Source organism: Herpailurus yagouaroundi, unplaced genomic scaffold, assembly GCF_014898765.1.
Source record: "Herpailurus yagouaroundi ecotype Mexico unplaced genomic scaffold, PumYag 77, whole genome shotgun sequence".
Classification (NCBI taxonomy): Eukaryota; Metazoa; Chordata; class Mammalia; order Carnivora; family Felidae; genus Herpailurus; species Herpailurus yagouaroundi.
The window spans coordinates 101811987-101838786 of NW_024412388.1; the positions used below are offsets into that span (position 1 = coordinate 101811987).

Here is a 26800-nt window from a genome sequence, read left to right on the forward strand (position 1 = left end):
AAGATGTAATAATTTCAGAAATAAAGAAGTAAAGATTAAATTATAAGGAGTATATCACTGAGTAGACTATTCTACCCTTATTTGAACATACTTCTGCTGAAACAAATTGTTACAGCAGATTAAAAATATCTGTGAAGTTATACAATACTGATTGGTAAATTTGACCTGTAGAGCAAATATGGTTTGCTGTATGTTTTTGTATAGTCTGTGAAGTAACACGTCTTTTGACGTTTCTATATAATTAACAAATCAAAAGAATAATAATACCTTGTGATACGTGAAAATTACATGAAATTCAAATTTTAGTGTTCATAAGTAAGTTTTATTTAAACACAATACAGCATGCTCATTTGATTATGTATTGTCTATGGCTACTTTCGTGTAATAAGGGCAGAGTTGAGTAGTTGTGACAGAGATAATACAGCTCACAAGGTCTAAGTCAAATATTTACTATCTTGTCCTTCGCAGAGAAGTTTGCTGAACTTGAAAATGGACCAGACAACACAACCAACAGGTTTGATCTAATAGACATAAAGAGAACACTATACTCAATAACTACAGGATACATGCCCTTCCAATCACACACAGACTTTTTACAACACTTGCCCATATATGAGGCTATACATCATGTTTTGACAAATTTCAAAAGATTAGTTAAAAATCAATTATTAAAAAAACCTAGAAACACTTCATAGTTTTGGAAATTTAAAAACATTATGGGTCAAAAAGGAGGTCACTATGGAAATTAGAAAATATTTAGAGAGCTAAAAATAAAGAAAATACTAAAGAGTATTTCTTGTGAGATGGGAGAAGTACTTCTGGAATGGCAAGAAAGGACCTTCAAAAAACCATTCTTCCATCAAAACAGTGAGAGCGCTGGGAAAAAATGATCAAAGTCAACTCTTTCAGAACTCTGGATATAAACCAACGAATTGCAACAATCCAAGAAACAATTCAAGAAAACAGTTGAATCTCAGTAAGAATAACTGCTTTGTGTTGTTATAGCTTGTCCAATTCGCACCCTCCATCCGCACCCCCTCCCACCCCCCTCCATGCCCTCCACCCCATCTCCAGCTCTGCAGTAACCTTGAAAAACAGTAGCCTTGGAGTTATAGTAGCTGTGACAATCTGGCAGCCACTGGAGGGGGCAGATAGGCCTGCAATTCTCTCTAAAAGCCCCATTCCCAAAGACTTGTCATTGTCTGACTTCTCTGAAAACTCCCTGAAAATCCTCACCCTGACCTGGGTCAGAATTCGCTCATTATAAACCACCTTTTCCTGGGGCTCCTGCTGAAACAGTCAGTGGCGATTGTTCACAACGTGGCTGTCTAAGGCAGCAGTAACAGGTGGGGCAAAAAAGAGGCTGACCTAAAAACTTAAAAGCAAAAGCTAGAGAATGAGATGACCAAAAGGACTTTGAAAAACTCTGTCATTTTCCTAGGAATCTAGAAGGCCACATGTACATGCAGGATTGTACTCATGTCCAAGAAACACCTGAGAAACACGGGCTGAGTTTGAGGCTAAGGCTAGGGTCTCAACTGCGAGAGCGATGAAGGAATGCCCCAGTAAGCACACACATCCCCTTGGCAAAGGCTGGGAGACTTGTTGGTTTGAGGCATGTAAGGGAACCCCTGCCTAATCACTACCTGACCACTAGGCTAACAGAGCAAAAACTTCAGTAGCTACACAGGACAAAGGAAAGAGATTTGCAAGAACAAGTTCAGTAAAGTCACTAAACAAACAGCAATAACAGCAACAACAACAAACACTGGGGGTTAGGATCTTATTTCCAGAGTTGCTGCAAAACCAAAAAAGGGTAGAATAAGAAAGGTCAGCAAGATTTTAAGATACTAGCTCAAAATGCAAACAAAAAAATCAATTATATTGGTATACACCATCAATGAACAATCCAAAAATAAAGAAAACAATCCCATTTATAATAGGATCAAGAAGAATAAGACACTTAGGAAAAATTTAACAAAACAATCGTACTAATTGTACACCGAAAACTATAAGACAGTATGGACTGCAATTAAAGAAGTTCTAAATAAGTGGAAAGATATCCCAAGTTCATGAATTAGGGACAATATTGTTAAGATGTCAATACTCTCAGAATTTAGCTACATGGTCAGTGGAATCTCTATAAAAATCCCAGCTGCCTCTTTTGTAGAAATTGACAATCTGTCCCCAAAATTCATAGAGAAATGCAAGGGACCCAGAGTAGTCCAAACAACATTAAAAAAGTAAAACGAACATGGATGACTCCCACTTCCCAGTTTCAAACTTAGAAAGCTGTAGTAATCAGGACAGTGAGATGTTGGCATAAGGACAAACATATTTATCAGTGGAGCAGAAGTAAGAGTCCAAAAATAAGAGTCCAAAAATAAACCTTACCATTGATGGTTAATTGATTCTTGACTGAGGTGCCAACCAATTCAATGGGGGAAATAATTGTTTTTTAGTAAACTCAAAAAAATGAATCTGGACCCCAATCTCTTGTCGTATAAAAAATTATATAAAGAGGCACCTGGGAAGCTCAGTTGGTTGAATGTCTGACTTCAGCTCAGGTCATGATCTCATGGTTCATGAGCCCAACCCGCGTTGGGCTCTGTGCTGACAGCTCAGAGCCTGGAGCCTGCTTCAGATTCTGTGTCTCCCTCCCTCTCTGCTCCTCCCTACATGTGTGCACATGCTCTCTCTCTCTCTCTCTCAAAAGTAAATACATATTTTTTAAAAGTTCTATAAAGATGGATTTAAAAACCCCAAATGCAAGAACTAAAAATATAAAACTCTTAGAAGAAAATATAAGAATAAATCTTTGTGACTTTGGATTATTCACTGATTTCTTAGATATAATACCAAAACCACAAGCAACCAGAGGGGGGGAAAAGCAGATACATTGGACTTCAGCAAAACGGACACCATGAAAAGACATCATGAAGAATGTAGAAAAAGAGCACAAAGAATGGGAGAAAATATTCACAAATCATGTATCTGATAAGGAAGTTGTATCTAAAATATACAAAGTATACTTACAACTCAATAATAAGAGGATGGATAACTTTTAAAAAATTGGGGAAAGGACTTGAGTAGACATTTCTCCAAAGAAGGTAAAAAATGGCCACTAAGCACATGAAAAAGTGTTCAACATGCTGGTGAAAAATAAAATAATGCAGCTGCTTTGGAAAACAGTTTATCAGGTGCTCAAAACGAGAAACATAGAGTTATTATTCCAGCAATTCCACTCCTGGTTTATGTACTCAAGAGAAATGAAAATATATGTCCACACAAAAACTTGTACAGAAATGTTTGCATCAGCTTTATTTGTAATTTCCTAAAAGTGGAAATGACCTATATGTCCATCATTGATGAATGTGTAAACGAAGTGTGGTATATCCATACAAGAGAATATTCTTCGGCTATAAAAATGAGGTACTGACACAAGTTACAACATGGATGACCCTTGAAAATATTACACTAGATAAAAAGAAACCAGTCACAAAAGGTCTTATATTGCATGCTTCTGTTTATATGAAATGTCCAGAATGTGTAAATCCATAGAAACAGAAAGTAGATTAGTGGTTCCAAGGTCCTGGGTGGAGGGGAAAAGAGAGTGTTGGCTCACGGGTACTGGTTTTTGGGAGAGGGTGAGGAGAAAGATGAATAAATAGAGCACAGGGTTTTTGTTTTTTTCCCACAGAGAGTAAAATTATTCTGTATGATATTGTAGTGGTAGGATTCACTACATTACGCATTTGTCAAAACTCTTAGAACTGTACATATCAAAGATTGAACCCTAATGCAAACTATGGACTTCAGTTAATAATAATGTATCGATATTGGTTCATCAATTGTAAGACATGTGTTTATTAATTTTTTTAATGTTTATTCATTTTTTTTTGAAAGATAGAGACAGAGCACAAGCAGGGGTGGGGCGGAGAGAGAGGGAGACACAGAATCTGAAACAGGCTCCAGGTCCTGAGCCGTCAGCACAGAGCCCAACGTGGGGCTTGAACTCACGAACCACAAGATCAAGACCTGAGCTGAAGTCAGACGCTTAACTGACTGAGCCACCCAGGCGCCCCATGACATGTGTTTAAAACAGGGACAACAGTGAGCCAGGTAGAGAGGAAGCACGGAGGAATTCTGTACTTTCTGCACATTTTTTCTGCAAACCTAAAATTGCTCTTAAAAACAAAGTCTAGTGGGGCCCCTGGGTGGCTCAGTCGGTTGAGCGACCAACTTTGGCTCAGGTCATGAACTTACAGTTTGTGAGTTCAAGCCCCGCATTGTGCTCTGTGCTGATTACTCAGAGTCTGGAGTCTGCTTCAGATTCTGTGTCTCCCTCTCTCTCTCCTCCTCCCCCTGCTCACGCTCTCTCTCTCTCTCTCAAAACTAAATACATATTTTTAAAAAACTTTTTAAAAAAGTCTAGAGGCACCTGGGTGGCTCAGTCAGTTGAGTGTTGGACTCTTGACTTTGGCTCAGATCACGATCTCACAGTTGTAGGATCTAGCTCGGCATTGGGCTCTGTGCTGAAGTGTGGAGGCTGCTTAAGATTCTCCCTTTCCCTGTGCCCCTCTCCTGCCCATGCACTCTCTCACACTATCTCTCTCTTTCTCAAAAAGTCTATTTGTTTTTTGTTTTGTTTTTGTTTTTAAAGTGAATGCATCACCTCGGACGGGAGGGCTTTGAAGAAATCTGGAGCACACCATGCTGGAGGTGGAAACTCTTTGGAACCCTGTGGGGTGCTAAGGAAAGTGGCCACCCTTACATGAAGTCCTCTCCTATCAGAAAAGGAAGGAGCCTTTGAGCTGGGGAGTTTGAAAGCTATGAGGACGCTTTCATTCACTTCAACCAAGGACCTTTTGCTACTACCAAAGGAAAGTCTATTTCACTAAATTTTGAGCAACCAAAAAAGGAATTCAATTTGCCTCTTGGTCATTGGTTACTGTGGTGGTGGTGGGGAGGGGTGTGTGTGTGTGAAACTGACAAAGAAGATTAAATCCTGGTCTCAGACCATTTAAGTCAAATGAGAGATTGAGAAAAATTTGCAACGCAGGTGCCCAGATCCAAATCCCAGCTCTCCCACTTACTAGCTGAGAGTCCTCAAGGCAGTTATTTAACCTCTCTGTGTCTCAATTTCATCATCTGTAAAGTGGGATTATTAAAATATATATCACACAGGGTTGCTATGAGGATTCACTGATTTAATACTTTATTCAGAATTGTGCCTGGTACACAAACACACATGTCCTACATCTAAAGATCTCTTACAAATAAATATGTAAATAATGAACCTCCCAAAGGTAAACAAGAAAATATGTGAATAGAAAAATGCATAAAGAAAAAAATTATTAAATGTTCAACCTCACCAGTAATAAAGAAATGCAAATTAACACAATAATAAGATTATTAATTATCTATCAAATGGAATAAGATTAAGAGAATGAGGAAATCCAGCATCGGCAAGGGTATGAGGAAGGAAATATTTTCGTACAACACAAGAGGTAGGGGTGTAAATCGAGAATACCTCTGAGGAGAGCAATTTCATAATTTAGACTATGGCAGACATTGTTGATTGCTTGCTCAACTGTTACTGGGCTTCTTTTTTCCCTACAGGTAGTGCGCATCTCCTGAGAAAAAGGCCAGAAACGTCAAATGCTTGTTTTTCCAGCTTGGGTCCCTGGCCAGGTCTAGTCAGTGAGATATAAGGGAAGGTCTTCTGGTGGGGGAAGGCGGTGGAATCCAGAAATGTTTTCCTCCCTGATAGAGAGACAACCTTGAAAGTTCTTGTGTCCACTCTCTTCGTGTTTTGCTTTGAGGGTTACTACATGAGAACCTGGGGCCTTTGCAGCTCTGAGGAAAGTCAAGAGAACCAAAGAGATGCCTACTTAGAACCTTGACATTGCTGATCTGGTCAACTAACCCTAAAACACTAGCCCAGCACTAGACCTAATGTGGAAGTGTATATAATGGCATAGGAAAATGTTCGTTATTTAGTACTACGAGAAGGAAGCAGTTCATGACAGTGTGTAATGCCGTGATTCCAATTAAAATTTATACATATGTATATGCGTCTATGAGTATAGATGAATATATTCATAGAAAAGATGAGAAGTAAAAGAATAACAATAATGAACATTTATTGAGCATTTGAAGGCTTATTAAATCCATTATAAACTGAAAGGCTTCAATTATTACCTTTCTTTGTGATGACAATCTCAGATGGTACAATTTCTGATTTATGCTGAGAAGCCGTGTCCATAAAGTCGCCGCTGTGAGGGCTTGTTGGCATTTCACCAGGAGGACAAACAGAACCTGAATCAGGACTACTGCTCACGGCACCATCGGCAAAGAGAATCTGAAGGAAAAGCGAAATCCTTACGTTCTCAGAAGCAAGCAAGAGGCTGGTTAACATTTGATGCTGTGTCAAACTGACATAAGTTAAAATAAATCCAAAAGAAAAACGCTCTTTGCAGACCTCCAGACTCAGCAACACAAACATAATATAGGAGGATAGATTGGGAGCGCAGAGAGAATAGCTTACTATCCAGCAAAATAATATTATTTAATGTTTTCCGTTTACCTTCTATTTTGTTTCCTTTCTTTTTATTTCTTGTCTTTTATTGGATTAACTTGAGTTTTTATTTTCTCCATTAAAAAAAATTTTAATGTTTATTTATTTTAGAGAGAGATAGAGCATGAGCTGAGGGGCAGAGAGAGGAGGAGACACAGAATCCAAGGCAGGCTTCAGGCTCCGAGCTGTTAGCAGAGAGCTTGCTGCAGGGCTTGAACTCACGAACCGTGAGATCATGACCTGAGCCAAAGTTGAACACTTAACCGACTGAGCCATCCAGGAACCCCTATTTTCTCTATTCTTTATCCTTCCCCTATGTCATTGGAAAATTATGCACTCTGTTGAAACTTACATAATGACTACATTTAAAACTTTACCACATATTTAAATGTTTAGTGTCTGTCGATATCTATCTAGTAGATATGGTGTCTACAGGTACTACAGATACATCTGTCTGGATCAATCTCTATCGCTTACCAATGTGACAAGAACCACCACCAGCTGCTGCTCATGAGAAATCTAACGTCCATCCTGTCCATTCTGTACTAGGTAACTGGTTTCCTTTAGGAAGCTTTCGGGATTGTCTATCTGCACAGTCCCAAAACTGCACTACAACATATCTAGATGATTTTTTAAAGATTATTAGTATCAATCCTGATTGACTCTTGTTTAATCCAAAGTAATTTTTTTTTTCGTTCTGGGAAAATTCCCTATGTTGTTTCTTTCTTTCTTTTCCTTCTTCACTCCCACCATTTTCTTCTTCTGGAGATTGTATTCTTCAGATCCCATTTCCATGTCTCTTAACTTTTCTCTCCCTCACAATCCACTCCCCCAACCCCCAATTTTCACAATTATTTTTCTTGTTTTTTTCTCCTTTTAAATTTTTATTTATTTTGTCTTTTTAAAGTTTATTTATGTTGAGAGAGAGAGAGAGAGAGAGAGAGAGAGAGAGAGAGAGAGAGCATGCATGAGCAGAGGAGGGGCAGACAGAGAGGGAGAGAGAGAGAGAATCCCAAGCAGGTTCCACACTGTCAGTGCGGAGCCTGACACGGGGCTTGGACTCAATAACCATGAGATCATGACCTGAGCCAAAATCAAGAGTGGGTCACTTAACTGACTGAGCCACCCAGGAACCCCTCTTAAATTTTTAATTGAAGTATACTGACATACACTATTATCTGACTTTCAGGTGTACAACACAGTGATTTGATACACAATTGTCATTTTTAGTATCTAAAACTCTCGATTTTTTTTCCCCAGCAACTTTTCTTTTTTTATTGTTATTTTATAGATTGTTAGCCTCTCAAGTCTCTGTCTATATTACTTCTACTCACTTCCAAGTTTTTTGTTTAACTATGCTTCTTTTTAGGTGCTCTGTCTTTAATTTTTTATTATTCTGTAATTTACTTTCATGCAGTTGGTTTTTCTGTAAGGTTGATGACTCTTGGGTGCACAGTCATATTTCTGTTTGAGGATCCCTGTTCACTTCTTGGTGGCGTAGCCTCTGGTCGCTGGGAAGGAATGGAGCAGGACACACATCTCCTGGGTATTTTGATGTCTGGTTGCCACCCTCCAGGTAGTAGTGAGTCACCTGGGACACTAACTCGATTTTCTGAGTGCAGATCTCCATCTGTGAAATGTCTGTGTTAAAACTTCTGAGTTTGAATTTTGCTGCAGGCTTTTCACTGTACATGTTTTAAACTTTCTTATGTTTCTCCGTCAGTCTGATCTCACCTGACTTGCATTTTCTAGAAATTCTTACAAAATTTTCATCCACTGGTGACACATCTTGTTGTTTTGCAGTACAGTTGTGAATGCACTATTCAAAAGTATTTTTTTTTTTTTTTATTTTAAGGTGCCTTGAGAGGCAGAGGAGGCGAACACTGTGTTTAATCCTCAGCCTTGGGTCATATATAGAATAAGCTTATTTATAATAAGGATACAAATAGTCTTATTGGCAGACTATTCTATTCTATTCTACTGTTCTATTCTCAATTTTCCATCTCTGGTGTCACTCGATTTTCAAGTGGGTTGTGCCTCTTACCTACCACAATACTACTCCTGCCCCATAGCTTGTTTGTATTTTACTTTGCAGCAGGAAGGAGAATTATTTATCTAACATTCTCTTACCTGTGTGGATCCATCCAACATGTACTTGACAACAGTGCCTTGCCTGGTGATAACTCTTGATGCCTCCTGTTCCACTGGTGGCATCACCGTCTTATAGTACTCATAGTGTTTCACCTTCTGGGGGTAGCTCTGCCGGACCATGATGTCCCAAGTGGGTTCCTCATCCATAACATTCCCATCTGAAAAAAAAGCAAGCCTTAATGTGAACTGGGCAATGCTGTGTGGCCGGTGTTTTATCTTTTTAATTAATTGTTTTCATTCTTCTGTCTACAGCTGAGTAATAGGGCAGTTTCCATGTCATGACTGATGGCGCAGAGCACTGGTTCTTTTCTACCTTTGCTATGTCAAATGTAGTAAAGAAGGTCGTCTGTAGGTACTCAATAGGTACCTTCTCAACATTTATTTATTTTTGGGACAGAGAGAGACAGAGCATGAATGGGGGAGGGGCAGAGAGAGAGGGAGACACAGAATCGGAAACAGGCTCCAGGCTCTGAGCTGTCAGCCCAGAGCCCGACGCGGGGCTCCAACTCACGGACCGCGAGATCGTGACCTGGCTGAAGTCGGACGCTTAACCGACTGCGCCACCCAGGCGCCCCAATAGGTACCTTCTCTATGTATAACCCATTCTTTCTCATGAGTTCTAGGACACCTCTGGCAAAATTAGGAAGGAAGCAGAGCTTTGCTGTCTTAGAGGTTCCCTTTTCTCCCTGTTGGCACTTTTCTCTTGCCCTTGACTAAGCTCTTGCCCCTGGGTGCTCAATGCTCTCCTGGTGACCCCTGGCTGCCTGGAGCCTCAGGGGGAGTCACTCACTTCAGGCTTGCCCTTCCAAAATATTTCATCATTTTTCAGAGTTAACATCGTCTCTTCATCTCTAACCAAATCCAGATTTTTCTCAGCATTCTACTCTAAGCTGGCAATCAAGGAGAAAAGCACCTGGTAATTTCCTTCAAAAGAAAATATTAACGAGAATTCAGTTTTTGCTAACCGAATATTTTCCTCTTCTCAATTTGTAAAGTGGTTTATCAACATGTAATGATGGCATTTCAAGGACTGTATCAGGCTCACAGAAAAATATTTTGAAATGAGGGCCCTTCGTGATACCCTCTAAGTCACAGAAGTATTACTAACAATAAACTAATAAGCACTTACTTGGATGTTTTTATATGTTAAATGCTTTGTATATGTATTTTATTCAGCTCATCCCAGCGAACTTTTAACGGAGACTTCACTTTCCAGGGTTTTGAAGAAATGGAGGCTGGAAAGGCTTATAGCTTCTCTAAGGTCACACAGTTAAGTGGCAGGCCTAGGAGTTGAACGGGTCTCTAGGCTTAACTGTTTTCTCATGTTGTAAAAACAACTGCTGCTACCATGACCCAAAATAAACAAAAACCACCCAAAACCTAACACTGGATTAGTATGCTCCAAATTAGAAAGTATTTTCTCATTTAATACTCATAATAACCCTGTTTAGTATATGACACTATCTTATAAATGAAGAAATTCAGGTGGAGAGGGGTTATGACTTGTCCAAGGTCACCCAAGAAAGCTCTTTCTTCATATACCGCATGACCTTCCCCCCTTCTGTGCAAGGCTGACCCTAATGAAAACATTGCTCCTTTGGTATTTATGTTGTAATTATGTTCAGACTTGAATAAGGATATTCCTAATATATGGAAGATTTTTAAAAGATTACATGTTCCAAGCAGAGTTATTAACCACGTTGTCTACCATGATATAAGGATGAAAATATCAGGCTAGATAATGAAACTAATAAAAAAAGGTGGAAAGCTGGAATTTGATAATAGGATCAAGTGAACAAGCAGACAAATATGTTCTTATCTAGAAATATCCCTCTTAGTACACTCATAACATCTTTGACTTTGACTCTGGAAGACCCTTCATGGTCATCACACAGTCATCTCATCATGGAAAACCTGGACCACTAGGAATCCTGGGAAATCGATTCCAAGAATCATGGTCTATTTTTAATAATTGATAAAGCCTAATGAAAAACAAGATTGAGACAAATCTGTGCTCGCTTCGGCAGCACATATACTAAAAAGATTGAGACAAATCAGATCAACTGCAACATTTAGTTTCTTTTCATTTGGGTGGCAAGTAAATATGACATTGAATTATTTTTCAATAGGCATACTCTTTTTCTTTGATAGATATACTTTTCCAATATGGTGTACATAAGGAAATTATAATAAAGAGAATATTTGGTTGTGAAAAAAGATCAAGACCCACTGATACAATACAACATTTATAGATGAAGAAACATGGTCTAGAGACAGTAAGTAACTGAAAGGGCCATATAGTCAGAACTCAAGTCCCAGGCCCATGTTTGCTTTGCTGCTTCTGTTAATTCTATCGCAATAGTGGGTCTCCATTTAAGTGATATGCAAATTCAGTCACCAATGTGGATGCCCCAATTAGGGTAATTAAAGAAATCCTACTTGTACTTATTGTGACTAAGGTCACTCAACTCCTAAGTGGCAGAGATAAAAGTCCATTCTTGGTCCAGTGATGGCAAAGCCAGTGCTCTTAACAGCTATTGTGGGCCCTGTCTTCCTGCCTCTATGAAGGGACGCAGGTATATTAATTTGCTGGTCTGATCAAAACAAAGGACAGTGAGCACAAAGGAGGGAGAGGCAAGTACAGGTTGAATGCTTGAAGGAAATCAGTCTTGTTCTCAAGTATCAGCATATGATTTTATAATGTCTGTTATTTCTGTATGGCCTCTAGGCTTTGCCATCACTGGACTTTCATCTCTGCCACTTAGGAGTTGAGTGACCTTAGGCAAATTAATGAACCTCCCGAAGCCTCAATTTATTTTGTAAAATGGAATTACTAGAACTTAGCTTAAAATAGTTGTAGTTTTAAAAAATGTTTATTTATTTATTTTGAGAGAGAGAGAGAGAGAGAGAGAGAGAGAAAGAACATGAGCAGGGGAGGGCCAGAGAGAACCCCAAGCAGGCTCCTGGCCGACAGTGCAGAGCCCAATGCGGGGCTTGATATCATGAACCCTGAGATCATCATCTGAGCCAAAATCAAGAGTTGGATGTTCAACCAACTGAACCACCCAGGCGCCCCTATAATAGTTGTATTTTTTCATGTATATTAAATACTTAGTGCCAAGCTAACAGGAAATGCTCAGAAAATGAGGGTTATTATTATTATTAGCCTATTGTTCATTATTAACAAGTATATTTAACTAGTAGGAAAATACACACTTTCAATGGTGATTTAATTGTTTTCTATATTTTTTTGCTCCACTCCCTCCTTGCTCTACACCAGCTAACACTCACCTGTAGACTCTTGCCCAATGAAGGTCACTAGGAGCCCATTGGGGCAAGACACATTTAGGTTTTGGAAAGTGGGAACATAAAGAGTCTCTTGTAAAACAGGTTTTGGTTCCACTTCTTCCTGTAAATAATTTAACATGTGAATAAGTGTTATTTTCTAAATGAGCTATTGATTTATTATGACTAAGCATGGACTTGCTGAGTGCTTAACATATGACTTGCCAATGACTAGTGGGCCCTGTGATGGAACCTATAAAATGCATGAGTCTCTACCTTTGTGCAATTTATATTCTATATTGTAGAATGGTACATAGACATGTGAAACAATTAAATTATAGTACCAAATGGTTGGCACATCTCTCCTCAAAAAATGAAGATATCAAAGTTAATGAGAATAGTTAGGAAAGGATCATGGAGGAGTTGGGTCTTGAAGTAGGCCTTGAATGATATTTCTGTTTGCAAGTGTGGGTGTAAAGGCTGACCACATCCCCACTACCCACTTTGTGTATTTTTTAAAGTTTGGGTGTTAGAGACGTTATGCTGTTAGGATATGTGTCCTTATTTTTCTCTAATAAGCAGGCATTACTTTTGTAGTAAGTAAAAACAATTTAAAAATGGCATAAAAAGATTATTTATAAACTGATGAAGTTTGGGTGTGTCTAGGGAAAAATCCTAATTAATTTTATGCCAACTATGCCTGAATACCTGGTTGGTTAATTGCATTCCAGAATCAAAGTTATTTGGTTGCTTCCAACCAACCCCTCATGATAATAATTTCAGTTTTTCCAGTCGGCTTTCTTTCCAGTTAGCCACTAAAGTCATTCCAACCTATCCCTTGTTTCTGGATCTTTAGTTTATTCTAATTAGCCTTCTACTGTTGATCATTTAAAGTGCTCTGCCTTTGTTACTAACAAATAATAAAACCTGAAAAGGTAGCTAAAAATTAATTAAAAACACAAAACCAAATTAAGAGGAAAGAAATTATGAAATTCTGTAAAATGAACAATACTGCTTAAAGACATGAACCTTGCCATGACAAATCTACCATTACACAAAAAACCAGTAATTATCTCCCATCCTTCCATTAGCGTCACTTTTTAAAAATTTTAGGAGAGCTGACTGGTTTGCTACCAAATTGCTTTCAGTCCAATTAATGAATTATCCAGGGCTATTCTGCTCAAACACCATGCAATTTTCATTTAGCAAGGGTCAAGTGTCCTGGCTTGAGAAAAGTCATCTTGCAGTAAAGCTAAATAAATATGGTGCAGAGAGGCTAAGTAGCATACAAACCCCACAACTTTCAGAGGGCCGAGGTCTGAAATCAAGATCCCTGATCTCTTTTTAACACGTTTTTTATTCTAACGAGTGGGGTGTTTGTACATTGTACAAACTGCACAGCTGTTCTAGTAAATGCCTAAAGAGTCAAGAGTTCATCAGTGGTTTTCTTCTTGCTCCTCTTTTGATCTGTATTCTTCTATCAGGAACATGTTTGGAACCAAAGCCTCTGTGAGTGTGTGTTTGCATTGGGTGGCAGGTTGGAGGTACAGGGTGAACTGGTCTTTAGCCAGAAGCGGGCTGTCCTTCAATCCTTGGCATATAAATCTAAGCCCAAGTTTACCAAATGGAAGCATTTCCATTATTTAATTAAAGATGCTCCTCTTTCAATTGTTATTTATCTAATGAAGCTAAATAAAGTACTTAGAGAATGGTAGGAACTTAACCAACCAAGAGCAAAGAAAACTCAAGAACCAGAGTGGCAAAAAAGGCTGAGCTTGTCCTGCTGAGTTTAGAATGAAAGACCTGAGAGAGATGTATATGACAATATGTCTCCTGGCATAGGGACCCAACTCCTGTGTGCACATCTCTTCTCATTCATTCAAAATTGGAACTCCAGGGAATGTTAATTCATTTGCACAAGAATGTATGTGTGGTGCAATAACACTATGGACTTAACTCATGATTTAAAAAAAGTTAACACTGAGGTAGGAGTAGAGTTTTGGAATCCATGGCAAGTCCCTGTACCTTTTTCTCTTCTTCTTTTGGGTGTTCCTCTTCTTTAATTGATTCTCTGGGTTTTTCTTTGCCTTTTGATTTTGGTTTTCCTTTGCCTTGAGGAACAGTCACTACGACAGGAATTACTGTTGCAGTAAGTGCTGATGGGATATTCAACATTGTGTCCAAATTAGGATCCTTATCCTCTATAAAGAGAAAAGGAGAAAACAAGTAAATTAGACATTCATATTGGGTATGTTTGTTAAATAAAATTGGTATCACAAACATTTACACCAGTTGGCAGCAATTTTTACCTTGCTGAATATGATTTTTTCAGTTGGATAGATTTCAGGGGTAATGTAGTCGATTTAAAATCAGAATTGTAAACATTGGGATACAGGTGCCCCTATGACTTAGCACTCTTGTATCCTTTGGATAAACTCCTAGGTAGTGCTATTTCTGAGTCGTAGGGTAGTTCTATTTTTAATTTTTTGAGGAACCTCCACTGGGTGTTGTATGTATGTGATGAACCATGGGAATCTACCCCCAAAACCAAGAGCACACTGTACACACTGTATGTTAGCTAATTTGACAATAAATTATATTTAAAAACCAATAAAATAGGGAGGAGAAGATGGCGGCGTAGGAGGACGCTGGGATCACCTGGTCCAGCTGATCACTTAGATTCCACCCACACCTGCCTAAATAACCCAGAAAAACACCAGAAGACCAGCAGAACGGACTCTCCAGAGCCAAGCATAGACGAGAGGCCCACGGAAGAGAGTAGGAAGGGCAGAGAGGTGGCGTGTGCTACATGGACTGGAGGGAGGGAGCCGGGGTGGTGGAGGGGCAGCCAGCCCACCCAGCAAGGCAGAGCCCCTGAATCTGGCTTGCAAGAGTGGAGGGCCAGACGGAGTGTGTTCTGACAGCGAGCAGGACTTAACATATGGAATGTTAAAAGTCAGCAGCTCTGCTCGGGGAGCGGGAGGGTGAGAGGATGACAGGAGGGAGAGTTGCTGAGCCCTGGAAGACAGAGCTCAGCTTGGTGGGGAACAAAGGCACTGGCAAGCGCCATTTCCCTCTCCCATCCCCCAGCCGAAATTCCAAAGGGAACCAGTTCCCATCACGAACTTGCTTGCACCGCACAAACACCCAACGCTGTGCTTCTGTGGATCCATCCCTCTGACGGGTTGGCCCCCCTCCCGGTGCTGCAAGGCCCTTCCCACAGCGGACCACTGATGGCAAAGCAAGCTGAGCCTACCCCTCCCATCCTGGTGCACCTTGTGGATCCACCCCAGCTAATACGCCAGACCTCATCCAAGCAGCACCACAAACCTGGCAGTGTGCAAGTAGCCCAGACAGGGGCCACACCACTCCACAGTGAGTCCTACCCCTGGGAGAGGGGAAGATAAGGTACACACCAGTCTGACTGTGGCCCCAGCAGTGGGTCTGACTGTGGCCCCGCCCACCAACACAAGTTACTCCAGAAAGCACAGGGGAAGTTCCCTGCAGTTCCACACCACCCCAGGGACTATCCAAAATGATGAAACGGAAGAATTCTCCTCAAAAGAAACTCCAGGAAGTAGCAACAGCTAATGAATTGATCAAAAACGACTTAAGCACTCTAACGGAACAAGAATTTAGAATAATAGTCATAAAAATAATTGCTGAGCTTGAAAAACATATAGAGGACAGCAGAGAATCTATTGCTACAGAGATCAAGGGATTAAGAAATAGTCATGAGGAGCTAAAAAATGCTATAAATGAGGCACAAAATAAAATGGAGGCGACCACAGCTCGGATTGAAGAGGCAGAGGAGAGAATAGGTGAATTAGAAGATAAAATTATGGGAAAAGAGGAAGCTGATAAAAAGAGAGAGAAAAAAATCCAGCAGTATGAGGGGAGAATTAGAGAACTAAGTGATGCAATCAAATGTAACAATATCCGTATGATAGGAATTTCAGAAGAGGAAGAGGGAGAGAAAGGGGCTGAAGGTGTACTTGAACAAATCATAGCTGAGAACTTCCCCGATCTGGGGAAGGAAAAAAGCATTGAACTCCAAGAGGCACAGAGAACTCCCTTCAGACGTAACTTGAATCGATCTTCTGCACGACATATCATAGTGAAACTGGCAAAATACAAGGATAACAAGAAAATTCTGAAAGCAGCTAGGGATAAACATGCTCTATATACAGCTCTATAAACATATAAAGGGAGACCGATAAGACTAGTGACAGACCTATCTACTGAAACTTGGCAGGCCAGAAAGGAATGGCAGGAAATCTTCAATGTGACGAACAGAAAAAAATATGTAGCTGAGAATTCTTTATCCAACAAGTCTGTAATTCAGAATAGAAGGAGAGATAAAGGTTTTCCCAAACACACAAAAACTGAAGAAATTCATCACCACTAAACCAGCCCTACAAGAGATACTAAGGGGGATTCTGTGAGACAAAGTACCAGAGACATCACTGCAAGCATGAAACCTACAGACATCACAATGACTCTAAACCGATATCTTTCTATAATAACACTGAATGTAAATGGACTAAATGCTCCAACCAAAAGACATAGGGTATCAGAATGGGTAAAAAAATCAAGACCCATCTATTTGCTGTCTACAAGAGACTCATTTTAGACCTGAGGACACCTTCAGATTGAAAGTGACAGGATGGAGAACTATCTATCATGCTACTGGAAGTCAAAAGAAACCTGGAGTAGCCATACTTATATCAGACAAACTAGACTTTAAATTAAAGGCTGTAACAAGAGATGAAGAGGGGCATTATATAATCATTACAGGGTCTATCCATCAGGAAGAGCTAACAATTATAAATGTCTATGTGCCGAATACAGGAGCCCCCAAATATATAAAACAATTACAAACATAAGCAACCTTACTGATAAGAATGTGGTAATTTCAGGGGACTTTAATAGTCTACTTACAACAATGGGTAGATCATCTAGACACAGGATCAATAAAGAAACAAGGGCCCTGAACGATACATTAGATCAGATGGACTTGACAGATATATTTAGAACTCTGCATGCCAAAGCAACAGAATATACTTTGTTCTCGAGTGCATATGGAACATTCTCCAAGAAAGATCACATACTGGGTCACAAAACAGCCCTTCATAAGTATATAAGAATTGAGATCATACCATGCACACTTTCAGACCACAATGCTATGAAGCTTGAAATCAACCACAGGAAAAAGTCTGGAAAACCTCCAAAAGCATGGAGGTTAAAGAACACCCTACTAAAGAATGAGTGTGTCAACCAGACAATTAGAGAAGAAATTTAAAAATATATGGAAACAAATGAAAATGAAAATACAACAATCCAAACGCTTTGGGATGCAGCGAAGGCAGTCCTGAGAAGAAAATACACTGCAATCCAGGCCTATCTCAAGAAACAAGAAAAATCCCAAATACAAAACCTAACAGCACACCTAAAGGAAATAGAAGCAGAACAGCAAAGACAGCCTAAACCCAGCAGAAGAAGAGAAATAATAAAGATCAGAGCAAAAATAAACAATGTAGAATCTAAAAAAAACTGTAGAGCAGATCCATGAAACCAAGAGTTGGTTTTTTGAAAAAATACACAAAATTGATAAACTTCTAGCCAGGCTCCTCAAAAAGAAAAGGGAGATGACCCAAATAGATAAAATCATGAATGAAAATGGAAATTATTACAACCAATCCTTCAGAAATACAAGCAATTATCAGGAAATATTATGAAAAATTATATGCCAACAAACTGGATAACCTGGAAGAAATGGACAAATTCCTAAGCACCCACACCCTTCCAAAACTAAAACAGGAAGAAATAGAAAACTTGAACAGACTCATAACCAGTGAAGAAATTGAATCAGTTACCAAAAATCTGCCAACAAATAAGAGTCCAGGACCAGATGGCTTCCCTGGGGAATTCTACCAGATATTTAAAGCAGAGATAATACCTATCCTTCTCAAGCTGTTCCAAAAAATAGAAAGGGAAGGAAAACTTCCAGACTCATTCTATGAAGCCACTATTACTTTGATTCCTAAACCAGACAGAGACCCAGCAAAAAAAGAGAACTACAGGCCAATATCCCTGATGAATATGGATGCAAAATTTTTCAATAAGATACTAGCAAATAGAATTCAGCAGCATATAAAAATAATTATTCACCATGATCAAGTGGGATTCATTCCTGGGATGCAGGGCTGGTTCAACATTCGCAAATCAATCAATGTGATACAGCACATTAAGAAAAGAAAAGAAAAGAATCATATGATCCTGTCAATCGATGCAGAAAAACCATTTGACAAAATTCAGCATCCTTTCTTAATAAAAACCCTCGAGAAAGTCGGGATAGAAGGAACATACTAAAACATCATAAAAGCTATTTATGAAAATCCCACAGCTAATATCATCCTCAATGGGGAAAAACTGAGAGCTTTCCCCCTGAGATCAGGAACACGACAGGGATGTCCACTCTCACCGCTGTTGTTTCACATAGTGTTGGAAGTGCTAGCACCAGCAATCAGACAACAAAAGGAAATCAAAGGCATCAAAATTGGCAAAGATGAAGTCAAGCTTTCACTTTTTGCAGATGACATGATATTATACATGGAAAACCCGACAGACTCCACCAAAAGTCTGCTAGAACTGATACATGAATTCAGGAAAGTTGCAGGATACAAAATCAATGTACAGAAATCAGTTGCATTCTTATACACTAATAATGAAGCAACAGAAAGACAAATAAAGAAACTGATCCCATTCACAATTGCACCGAGAAGCATAAAATACTTAGGAATAAACCTGACCAAAGATGTAAAAGATCTGTATGCTGAAAAGTATAGAAACCTTATGAAGGAAATTGAAGAAGATATAAAGAAATGGAAAAACATTCTGTGCTCATGGATTGGAAGAATAAATATTGTTAAAATGTGAATACTACCCAAAGCTATCTACACATTCAATGCAATCCCAATAAAAATTGCACCAGCATTCTTCTCGAAGCTAGAACAAGCAATCCTAAAATTTGTATGTAACCACAAAAGACCCCGAATAGCCAAAGTGATTTTGAAGAAGACCAAAGCGGGAGGCATCACAATCCCAGACTTTAGCCTCTACTACAAAGCTGTAATCATCAAGACAGCATGGTATTGGCACAAAAACAGACACATAGACCAATGGAATAGAATAGAAACCCCAGAATTAGACCCACAAAAATATGGCCAACTAATCTTTGACAAAGCAGGAAAGAATAGCCGATGGATAAAAGTCTCTGTAACCAATGGTGCTGGGAGAACTGGACAGCAACATGCAGAAGGATGAAACTAGACCACTTTCTCACACCATTCACAAAAATAAACTCAAAATGGATAAAGGACCTGAATGTAGACAGGAAACCATCAAAACCCTAGAGGAGAAAGCAGGAAGAAACCTCTCTGACTTCAGCCGCAGCAATTTCTTACTTGACACATCCCCAAAACAAAAGGGAATTAAAAACAAAAATGAACTGTTGGGATACAGCTTCTGCACTGCAAAGGAAACAATCAACAAACCTAAAAGGCAACCAATGGAATGGGAAAAGATATTTGCAAATGACATATCAGACAAAGGGCTAGTATCCAAAATCTATAAAGAGCTCACCAAACTCCATACCCAAAAACAAATAATCCAGTGAAGAAATGGGCAAAAAGCATGAATAGACACTTCTCTAAAGAAGACATCCAGATGGCCAACAGGCACATGAAAAGATGCTCAACGTCACTCCTCATCAGGGAACTACAAATCAAAAACCACACTGAGATACCACTTCACACCAGTCAGAGTGGCTAAAATGAACAAATCAGGAGACTATAGATGCTGGAGAGGATGTGGAGAAATGGGAGCCCTCTTGCACTGTTGGTGGGAATGCAAACTGGTTCAGCCACTCTGGAAAACAGTGTGGAGGTTCCTCAAAAAATTAAAAATAGATCTACCCTATGACCCAGGAATAGCACTGCTAGGAATTTACCCAAGGGATATAGGAGTGCTGATGCATAGGGGCACTTGTACCCCAATGTGTATAGCAGCACTTTCAACAACAGCCAAATTATGGAAAGAGCCCAAATGCCCATCAACTGATGAATGGATAAAGAAATTGTGGTTTATATACACAATGGAATACTACTTGGCAATGAGAAAGAATGAAATATGGCCTTTTGTAGCAATGTGGATGGAACTGGAGAGTGTAATGCTAAGTGAAATAAGTCACACAGAGAAAGACAGATACCATATGTTTTCACTCTTATGTGGATCCTGAGAAACTTACCAGAAGACCATGGGGGAGGGGAAGAAAAAAAAAAAAACAGAGAGGGAGAGAGCCAAACCATAAGAGACTCTTAAAAACTGAGAAAAACTGAGGGTTGATGGGGGATGGGAGGGAGGGGAGGGTGGGTGATGGGTATTGAGGAGGGCACCTTTTGGGATGAGCACTGGGTGTTGTATGGAAACCAATTTGACAATAAATTTCATATTGAAAAAAATAAAATAAAAACCAATAAAATAAAATAATATATAAGGCCTGAAAAGAATCAGAATTATAGTTAAAAAAATCTCAGGTACTGAATACTTTGACATATTTGATGCCATTATTTCACATGTTCTTGCCTTCCCGTCTATATTATGAACTCCTAATTATAGGGCAACAACTGTATATTTGAGAAATATTTATTGAGAGGCTCTTATATGCAAAATATTTGAACCAGTGGGTAGTAATAATAACAAAATGTATAAAAGACCTTATGAAGCCAAAATAGTCTAAATAAGATTTATACTCAAATAGCTTCAATTCAAGGACATATTAAATAGGAAAATAAGGGATACAGATAAGGAAATTCAGAAAAGAAATTGGTTTGTTTAGTTGAGATGATAAAAAGAAGTCATAGAAGATTGATTTTATGCTTAATATAGCAATGGATTGTCAGAATTGTCAAAGGAGAGCTGATCTCTGAAGGAATTATGTTGGAATCTTCTGAGCATAATTTGCATCTTGAGTTGTATTCTCCTCTGGGTTCCAGAGTAATACTCCCACCTGAATCTCCTCTTCCTTCTTTGGGCAATTTCTTTCTGTCTCTTTACTGGTTCTTCCTGTCTCGTGAATCCTTAACTGTCGTTACATTTCAAGGATTCTTCCCTTATGCTTACACAAAGGATGTGTTTTAACTCTGGCTACTCATAATAATTACTCACTGAATTACCAAAAAAAAAAAAAAAAAAAAAAAAAAGCTCAGCACTCTCCCACCCCCTTGACCCTCTGAATCAGACTCTCTATGGATGAGGCACAGGTATTTACACCTGTGAAAAATCACATGTGATTGTGATACACAGCCAGGACTGAGCACCTTTATTACATACAATAGTCCTGAATATCTCATATACTACTGGTGGTCCAACTATCATCTACATACTGATGAGTCCGAAATTTACATCTCAAGGCATGACCTTTCTTTCCGGGCATCAGATTCGTATGTGCAACTGCCTTTAGATATCTCCCCCGGTTGTCGTACTGGAGACGTTTCAAACTCAGTGATTCTCTCTTTTCCTAGGACAGGAAAGTCTATGTACTCAAATCTCATTTAATGACCAATCAAGCACCTCATTTCCCAAGTTAGACAGTGAGGCCATTTGCATTTTCTCTTTTTGGCTGACCCTATATAACCAGTCACCAAGCCATCAGAAATTTCTCTTGAATGATGCCTCTCCTATCTAGTCCTCCCTTGGCTTGTAGTCTCACTGATCTCTTGATTTTCTGTAGCAGGCTCCTAACTGGTATGACACCTCCAATACCACCATTTCAGTGTATTCTTCAAACTATCACTAAAATTATATTCGTAATATGAAATCCAATCATGTCACTTCCCTTCCCTTACTTAAACCCTCTGACACTCACTGATCTTAGAGGGCATACAGGACTCATTTTCCTCCACTCCAGCCACACTCAACTCTTCACCTTTCTGTAAAGATGGCATGCTTTTACACAATTGTACATTTATGCAAATGGTTCTTACTATCTAGAATTGCCTTTCCTTGTTGCTTTGTCTGGATAGTTCCCATTCGTCTCTAAAGTACCACCTCAGATGCTGTATTTTCTCTCTGAAGTATTTTCTAGCTGCCCCTGGAACTCTGTTTATATATAATTTCTAGCACTTCTGCAGTTATTTCTCTATTTATGTTTTCTCTCCCCATTAGACAATGAGTTTTTTTGAGTAGATATGCTATGGTTTTATTCGTCATCATGGCTCAGTGCCAGCAAGATCCCTGACCCATAGGAAGTACAGTATATAAACAAGTGAATGATGTCCAGTTATAGGCATTTGGAAACTCCTCTCTCTCATCCCCATCCACTTACTCATTCAGTAAATATTTATTGAGTACCTACTATCATGAACTAGGAATTGGGTAACCAATGACGAACAAGGCTACAGGGAATTTACACTGTAACGGGTAGACAAATGAAAAAACCCTCAGGTACAATGGCATGTGTTACGTCCATGATAGAGGAGGTACAGTGGTCCATGGGAACACAAAAGAAGGGAATCAAACACAAAATGCCTCTATACAACTTATACTTTGACTATACTACACAGTTTGCCTTTCCATAAACAAGTCGTGCTTTTATGTTACTGAGATTTTGTACACACTGTTCTTAGTAATTAGAATTCCCTTTTCCTTTGATTCTTTGCTTAGGCAATTCCCACTCACTTCCAAAGACCCAGTTCACATGCTACTGCCACTTGATCTGTGAAGTCTTTCTCAGAGCAAGCAATCTGTAAGCTGAGACCTGAAGGATGGTAGGAAGCTTAACTGTCATTAAGTGGCAGTACATGCAGCAGGAGAAAGTGGTCCGAGCAAGAGGTAAAGCATGAGCAAATGGCCAGAGATAAGAGAAAGCACTCAAGGAACTAAAAGTCACAAAAAGAATCGGGTAGGTGGAAACAACCCAGATGTCTATCAACAGACGAATGGATAAATAAAATGTGCCATATACATATCACAGAATACTATTCAGTCTTAAAAAGGAAGGGAATTCTGCAATATGCAACAACACTGATGGAGCCTTGAGGAAATTATGCTAAGTGAAATAATCCAGTCGCAGAAAGACAAATACTGTACGATTCCATTTACATGAGTTATCTAAAATAGTCAAAATAATAGAATCAAAGTGTAAAATGGCGGTGCCAGGGGCTCAGGGAGTAGGAAATGGGGAGTTGTTACTCAATGGGTAAAAAGTTTCAGTTAAGCAAGATGAATAAGCTCTGGAAAGCTGTATATACCCAATTAAGGGGGGATAACTGGACTGGAAATTTGTTTAGTTATTAGCAGATAAAAGTTCTTAAACATTACTATTATGTGCATATGTAAGGAGTTTATATTTTTTGTAAAGACTCATGCCTTCAATATTTTTAATACGTGAAAAGTAAAACATTACTTTTTTTTTTAAGTTTGGATTTTAATTCGTTAGTTAACATGCTTTGTTATATTGGTTTCAGGTGTACAATATAGCGATTCAACAATTCCGTACTTCATCCTATGCTCATCATGACAAGTGTACTCCTTAATCCCTAATTGCTCTCTATAACTAAGAGTCTATTTCTTAAAAATAAAAGTCTGTCTCTTGATTTGTCTCTCTCTCTCTCTCTCTCTTTTCCCTTTGCTCGTTTGTTTTGTTTCTCAAATTCCACATATGAGCGAAATCATATGGTATTTGTCTTTCTCTGCCTGACTTATTTCACTATAGTGTCTATAGTATAGACTTTTGAACAGTATTTGTTCTTCTAATCCATGAGTGTTGGGATGCCTTTCCACTTGTTTCACACTGGAAACAATTTCAAATGCAGTACTTATAACTTGAAATTAGGAACATTTGTTTTAAATGGAATACTTGCACAATAACTTAAGGATTAAATAAAAAATAGGGAAATCACTTAAGAAACAGCAGTAGTAGAGTTGATTGTAGAGTGTAAATGTCTTAATCTGAAATCATGATAAGAATGGATAGGATTTTTTTAGTGACTGTGTATGATAATGAATTTAATACATAATTTGTTAGGCACAGAATGACTTCAAGTGCTGGCTCAGAAACAAACCAAATACAAAATTAAAAGATAAAGCCCCAAATAAAGCAAAAATACTAACAAATTTAATGGGCTCTCTGACTCACTAGAGTACTACAATATTTTGTACAAGGTAAGAAAAAGATTGTAACGATCCAATGGAATATTGTCTCTGCATAAAAAGAGCTAGATAGCAAGGCAGATAAAACTACACATAGTTTTAAGGCTATATAGCATAGGGATTATCTTTTGATTTTGTAAAGTTTTTTCTTTTTAATGAAATCTGTGTGTTTAGATCCTTGTAACACGCGTGGGAACCCACAAGATTTCCTAGTTGGTTCTTGGTTAAGTGACATATTATCTTGTGATTTGTAAGGAAATAGCTTCCAGTTGGAGAATTTGTTCATTAAAAGTGGGGTAAAGAAATCCTTCAAGATGTCCAGTGAATGGCTCCTTTAAGGCTGTTAAGTTCTGAAGTACATTGAGATTCCACAATCACAGGATTCGTAAAAATATTATGTGGAAAACCAAGAGGATTCCTTGAGAAATCATGCTTTTTTTTGGCACCAACTAATGGACTTATTTTCCTGGGCTAGTTAACAAAGATAACTGAAATTATTTATCTATCTATAAAATTTTATATGTATATGTGACTATATGTAAAATTACATATGATAAGTTCTTTTTCAAATGTCAAAGCACTGTTTTTTTTCTATGTATGAAAGATTATACATGTACATATATGTAAATACACATGTATATATACACACTCACACGTATATTCCCACCTTTCAGGAAAAGGGGGGCATTAAATCAGAACGTGTTTATCAACAAGTGAGCAGGTTGAGGATGGACAGGTACCGTTGGTCATGGGACACTTATCCTTGCTGTTGTGTTTATTTTACCTGGTGTCATTCCACTTGGTCCATAGTAACTTATTGAGAGGCAGATGCCGTTTTCTAAGGTGGCCGAAAAAGATCCAAACTTGCTGACAGCTTTATTCTCTGCATCTGATTCTTCTAAAAGACAAAATCAAATCAAGGGCATGTCCATTTCATTAAAAAGAAATATAAGCAAAATCAGTGCAAAGTGGAAATCATGTATATAAAAACATAGATATGATTTTTCTTAATGTTTATTTCATTTTAAGAGAGAGAGAGAGAGAGAGAGAGAGACGGAGCAGGAGTGGGGGAGGGGCAGAGAGAGAGAGGGAGACACAGAATCCGAAGCAGGCTCCAGGCTCTGAGCTGTCAGCACAGAGCCTGACACGGGGCTTGAACCCATGAACTGTGAGATAATGACCTGAGCTGAAGTCAGCCGCCCAACCAACGGAGCCACCCAGGCACCCCAAAACACGGATATGGTTAAGTAAATTATTGATATATATGTATATACCAATAAATCACTATGAAATAATTAGAAAACTTTGTTTTCAAAGAATATTTAATGAGTAAGAAAATGTTCCTGATCATAAAGTAAGAAATACACTACAATAGCGGTTACCGCTGTGGTGACAGAATTATGGGCAACTGTTATTTTCTTTAAATATTCAAATTTCATAATTTTTAAAAAATAATAAACCACATATTCTTATATCAGGCAAAATGAAGAAAAGTAACTAAAAAATTTATGTTTTAAGTTCTTAGGTACATTCAAACTTGTCAAGCATTGTTTTTTGAGTTTGGAGAACACTGTGATCATAACTGAATCTACTGGTAAGATTTAGTTATATATTTTATCAGTAACTTGAGTTCAAAACGTTTGATTAATTGACTCTTCCCTTTTCCATGTCACATTGGGCAGGAAGCATTTAGTCTTCCCAGGTGGTGCTGCCTGGAGATGTTAAATAGTGTTATCAGGAATTTTCATGGTGTATAATCACAGGACGTCTACCTGGAGCTCCCAACTACCAGAGGTAGAGACGCTCAAGACTAAATATAGGATTTCTCTCTTGTCCTTGTAACCTAAAAAATGTGATACCATGGGGAAAACTAAGTGATAGAGCACAGAAGGAAACCCCATCATTTGTAGTGAATATTGGAGAAAAGCTAAAACTTTAGGAGAAATGAATTAATGAGAACCCAAGTCCTAGAGATTGCACTTGGTACAAGTTGTGTAAAAGATTCAGACAAGGATGGACATTGCACACTCAATGTTGCTACTTAAAGGCAGCCACCTATATAGACTCTGTGTGACAACTGGACTCAAGAGCTGGGCATCCAGATGGGGTAAAAACCAAGTGAGTAGCCCACTATCCATGGGCTGTGTGTGCAGGGTATGTACACATTACCTCAGGGAAAATGTACATAAGCAAAATGGCAAAGTGCTTGCCTTATCTGGAAAAATTACACTAAGTGGTAGAGATGCATGTGTGTTGCTGTCAGATGCATGGGTCTGACGCACTGCTGGAAGGCTAACCTCCACTCACTCAAGGACTAACCTCCACTCACGCAACGACCAACCTCCACTCGGGCAAAGACCAACCTCTACTCACGCAAGGACCAACCTCCACTCACACAAGGACCAACCTCCACTCACACAAGGACTAACCTCCACTCACGCAAGGACCAACCTCCATTCGGGCAAAGACCAACCTCCACTCACGCAAGGACTAACCTCCACTCACACAAGGACCAACCTCCACTCGGGCAAAGACCAACCTCCACTCACGCAAGGACTAACCTCCACTCAC

At 38.9% G+C, this 26800-nt stretch overlaps 1 protein-coding gene across 2 annotated transcripts in view; it reads right to left on the reverse strand.

Annotated features, from left to right (window-relative positions):
• Positions 1-26800, reverse strand: part of SPAG17 (sperm associated antigen 17) — a 235792-nt gene that overhangs the window by 72240 nt on the left and 136752 nt on the right. For both annotated transcript variants that reach the window (XM_040471449.1, XM_040471448.1), the window contains exons 24-28: positions 25014-25127; positions 14042-14217; positions 12023-12140; positions 8711-8889; positions 6205-6364 (exon numbers count right to left, since the gene is read on the reverse strand). In XM_040471449.1, the coding sequence (XP_040327383.1) occupies positions 6205-6364; positions 8711-8889; positions 12023-12140; positions 14042-14217; positions 25014-25127 (747 nt within the window). The remainder of the gene's footprint in view (positions 1-6204; positions 6365-8710; positions 8890-12022; positions 12141-14041; positions 14218-25013; positions 25128-26800) is intronic.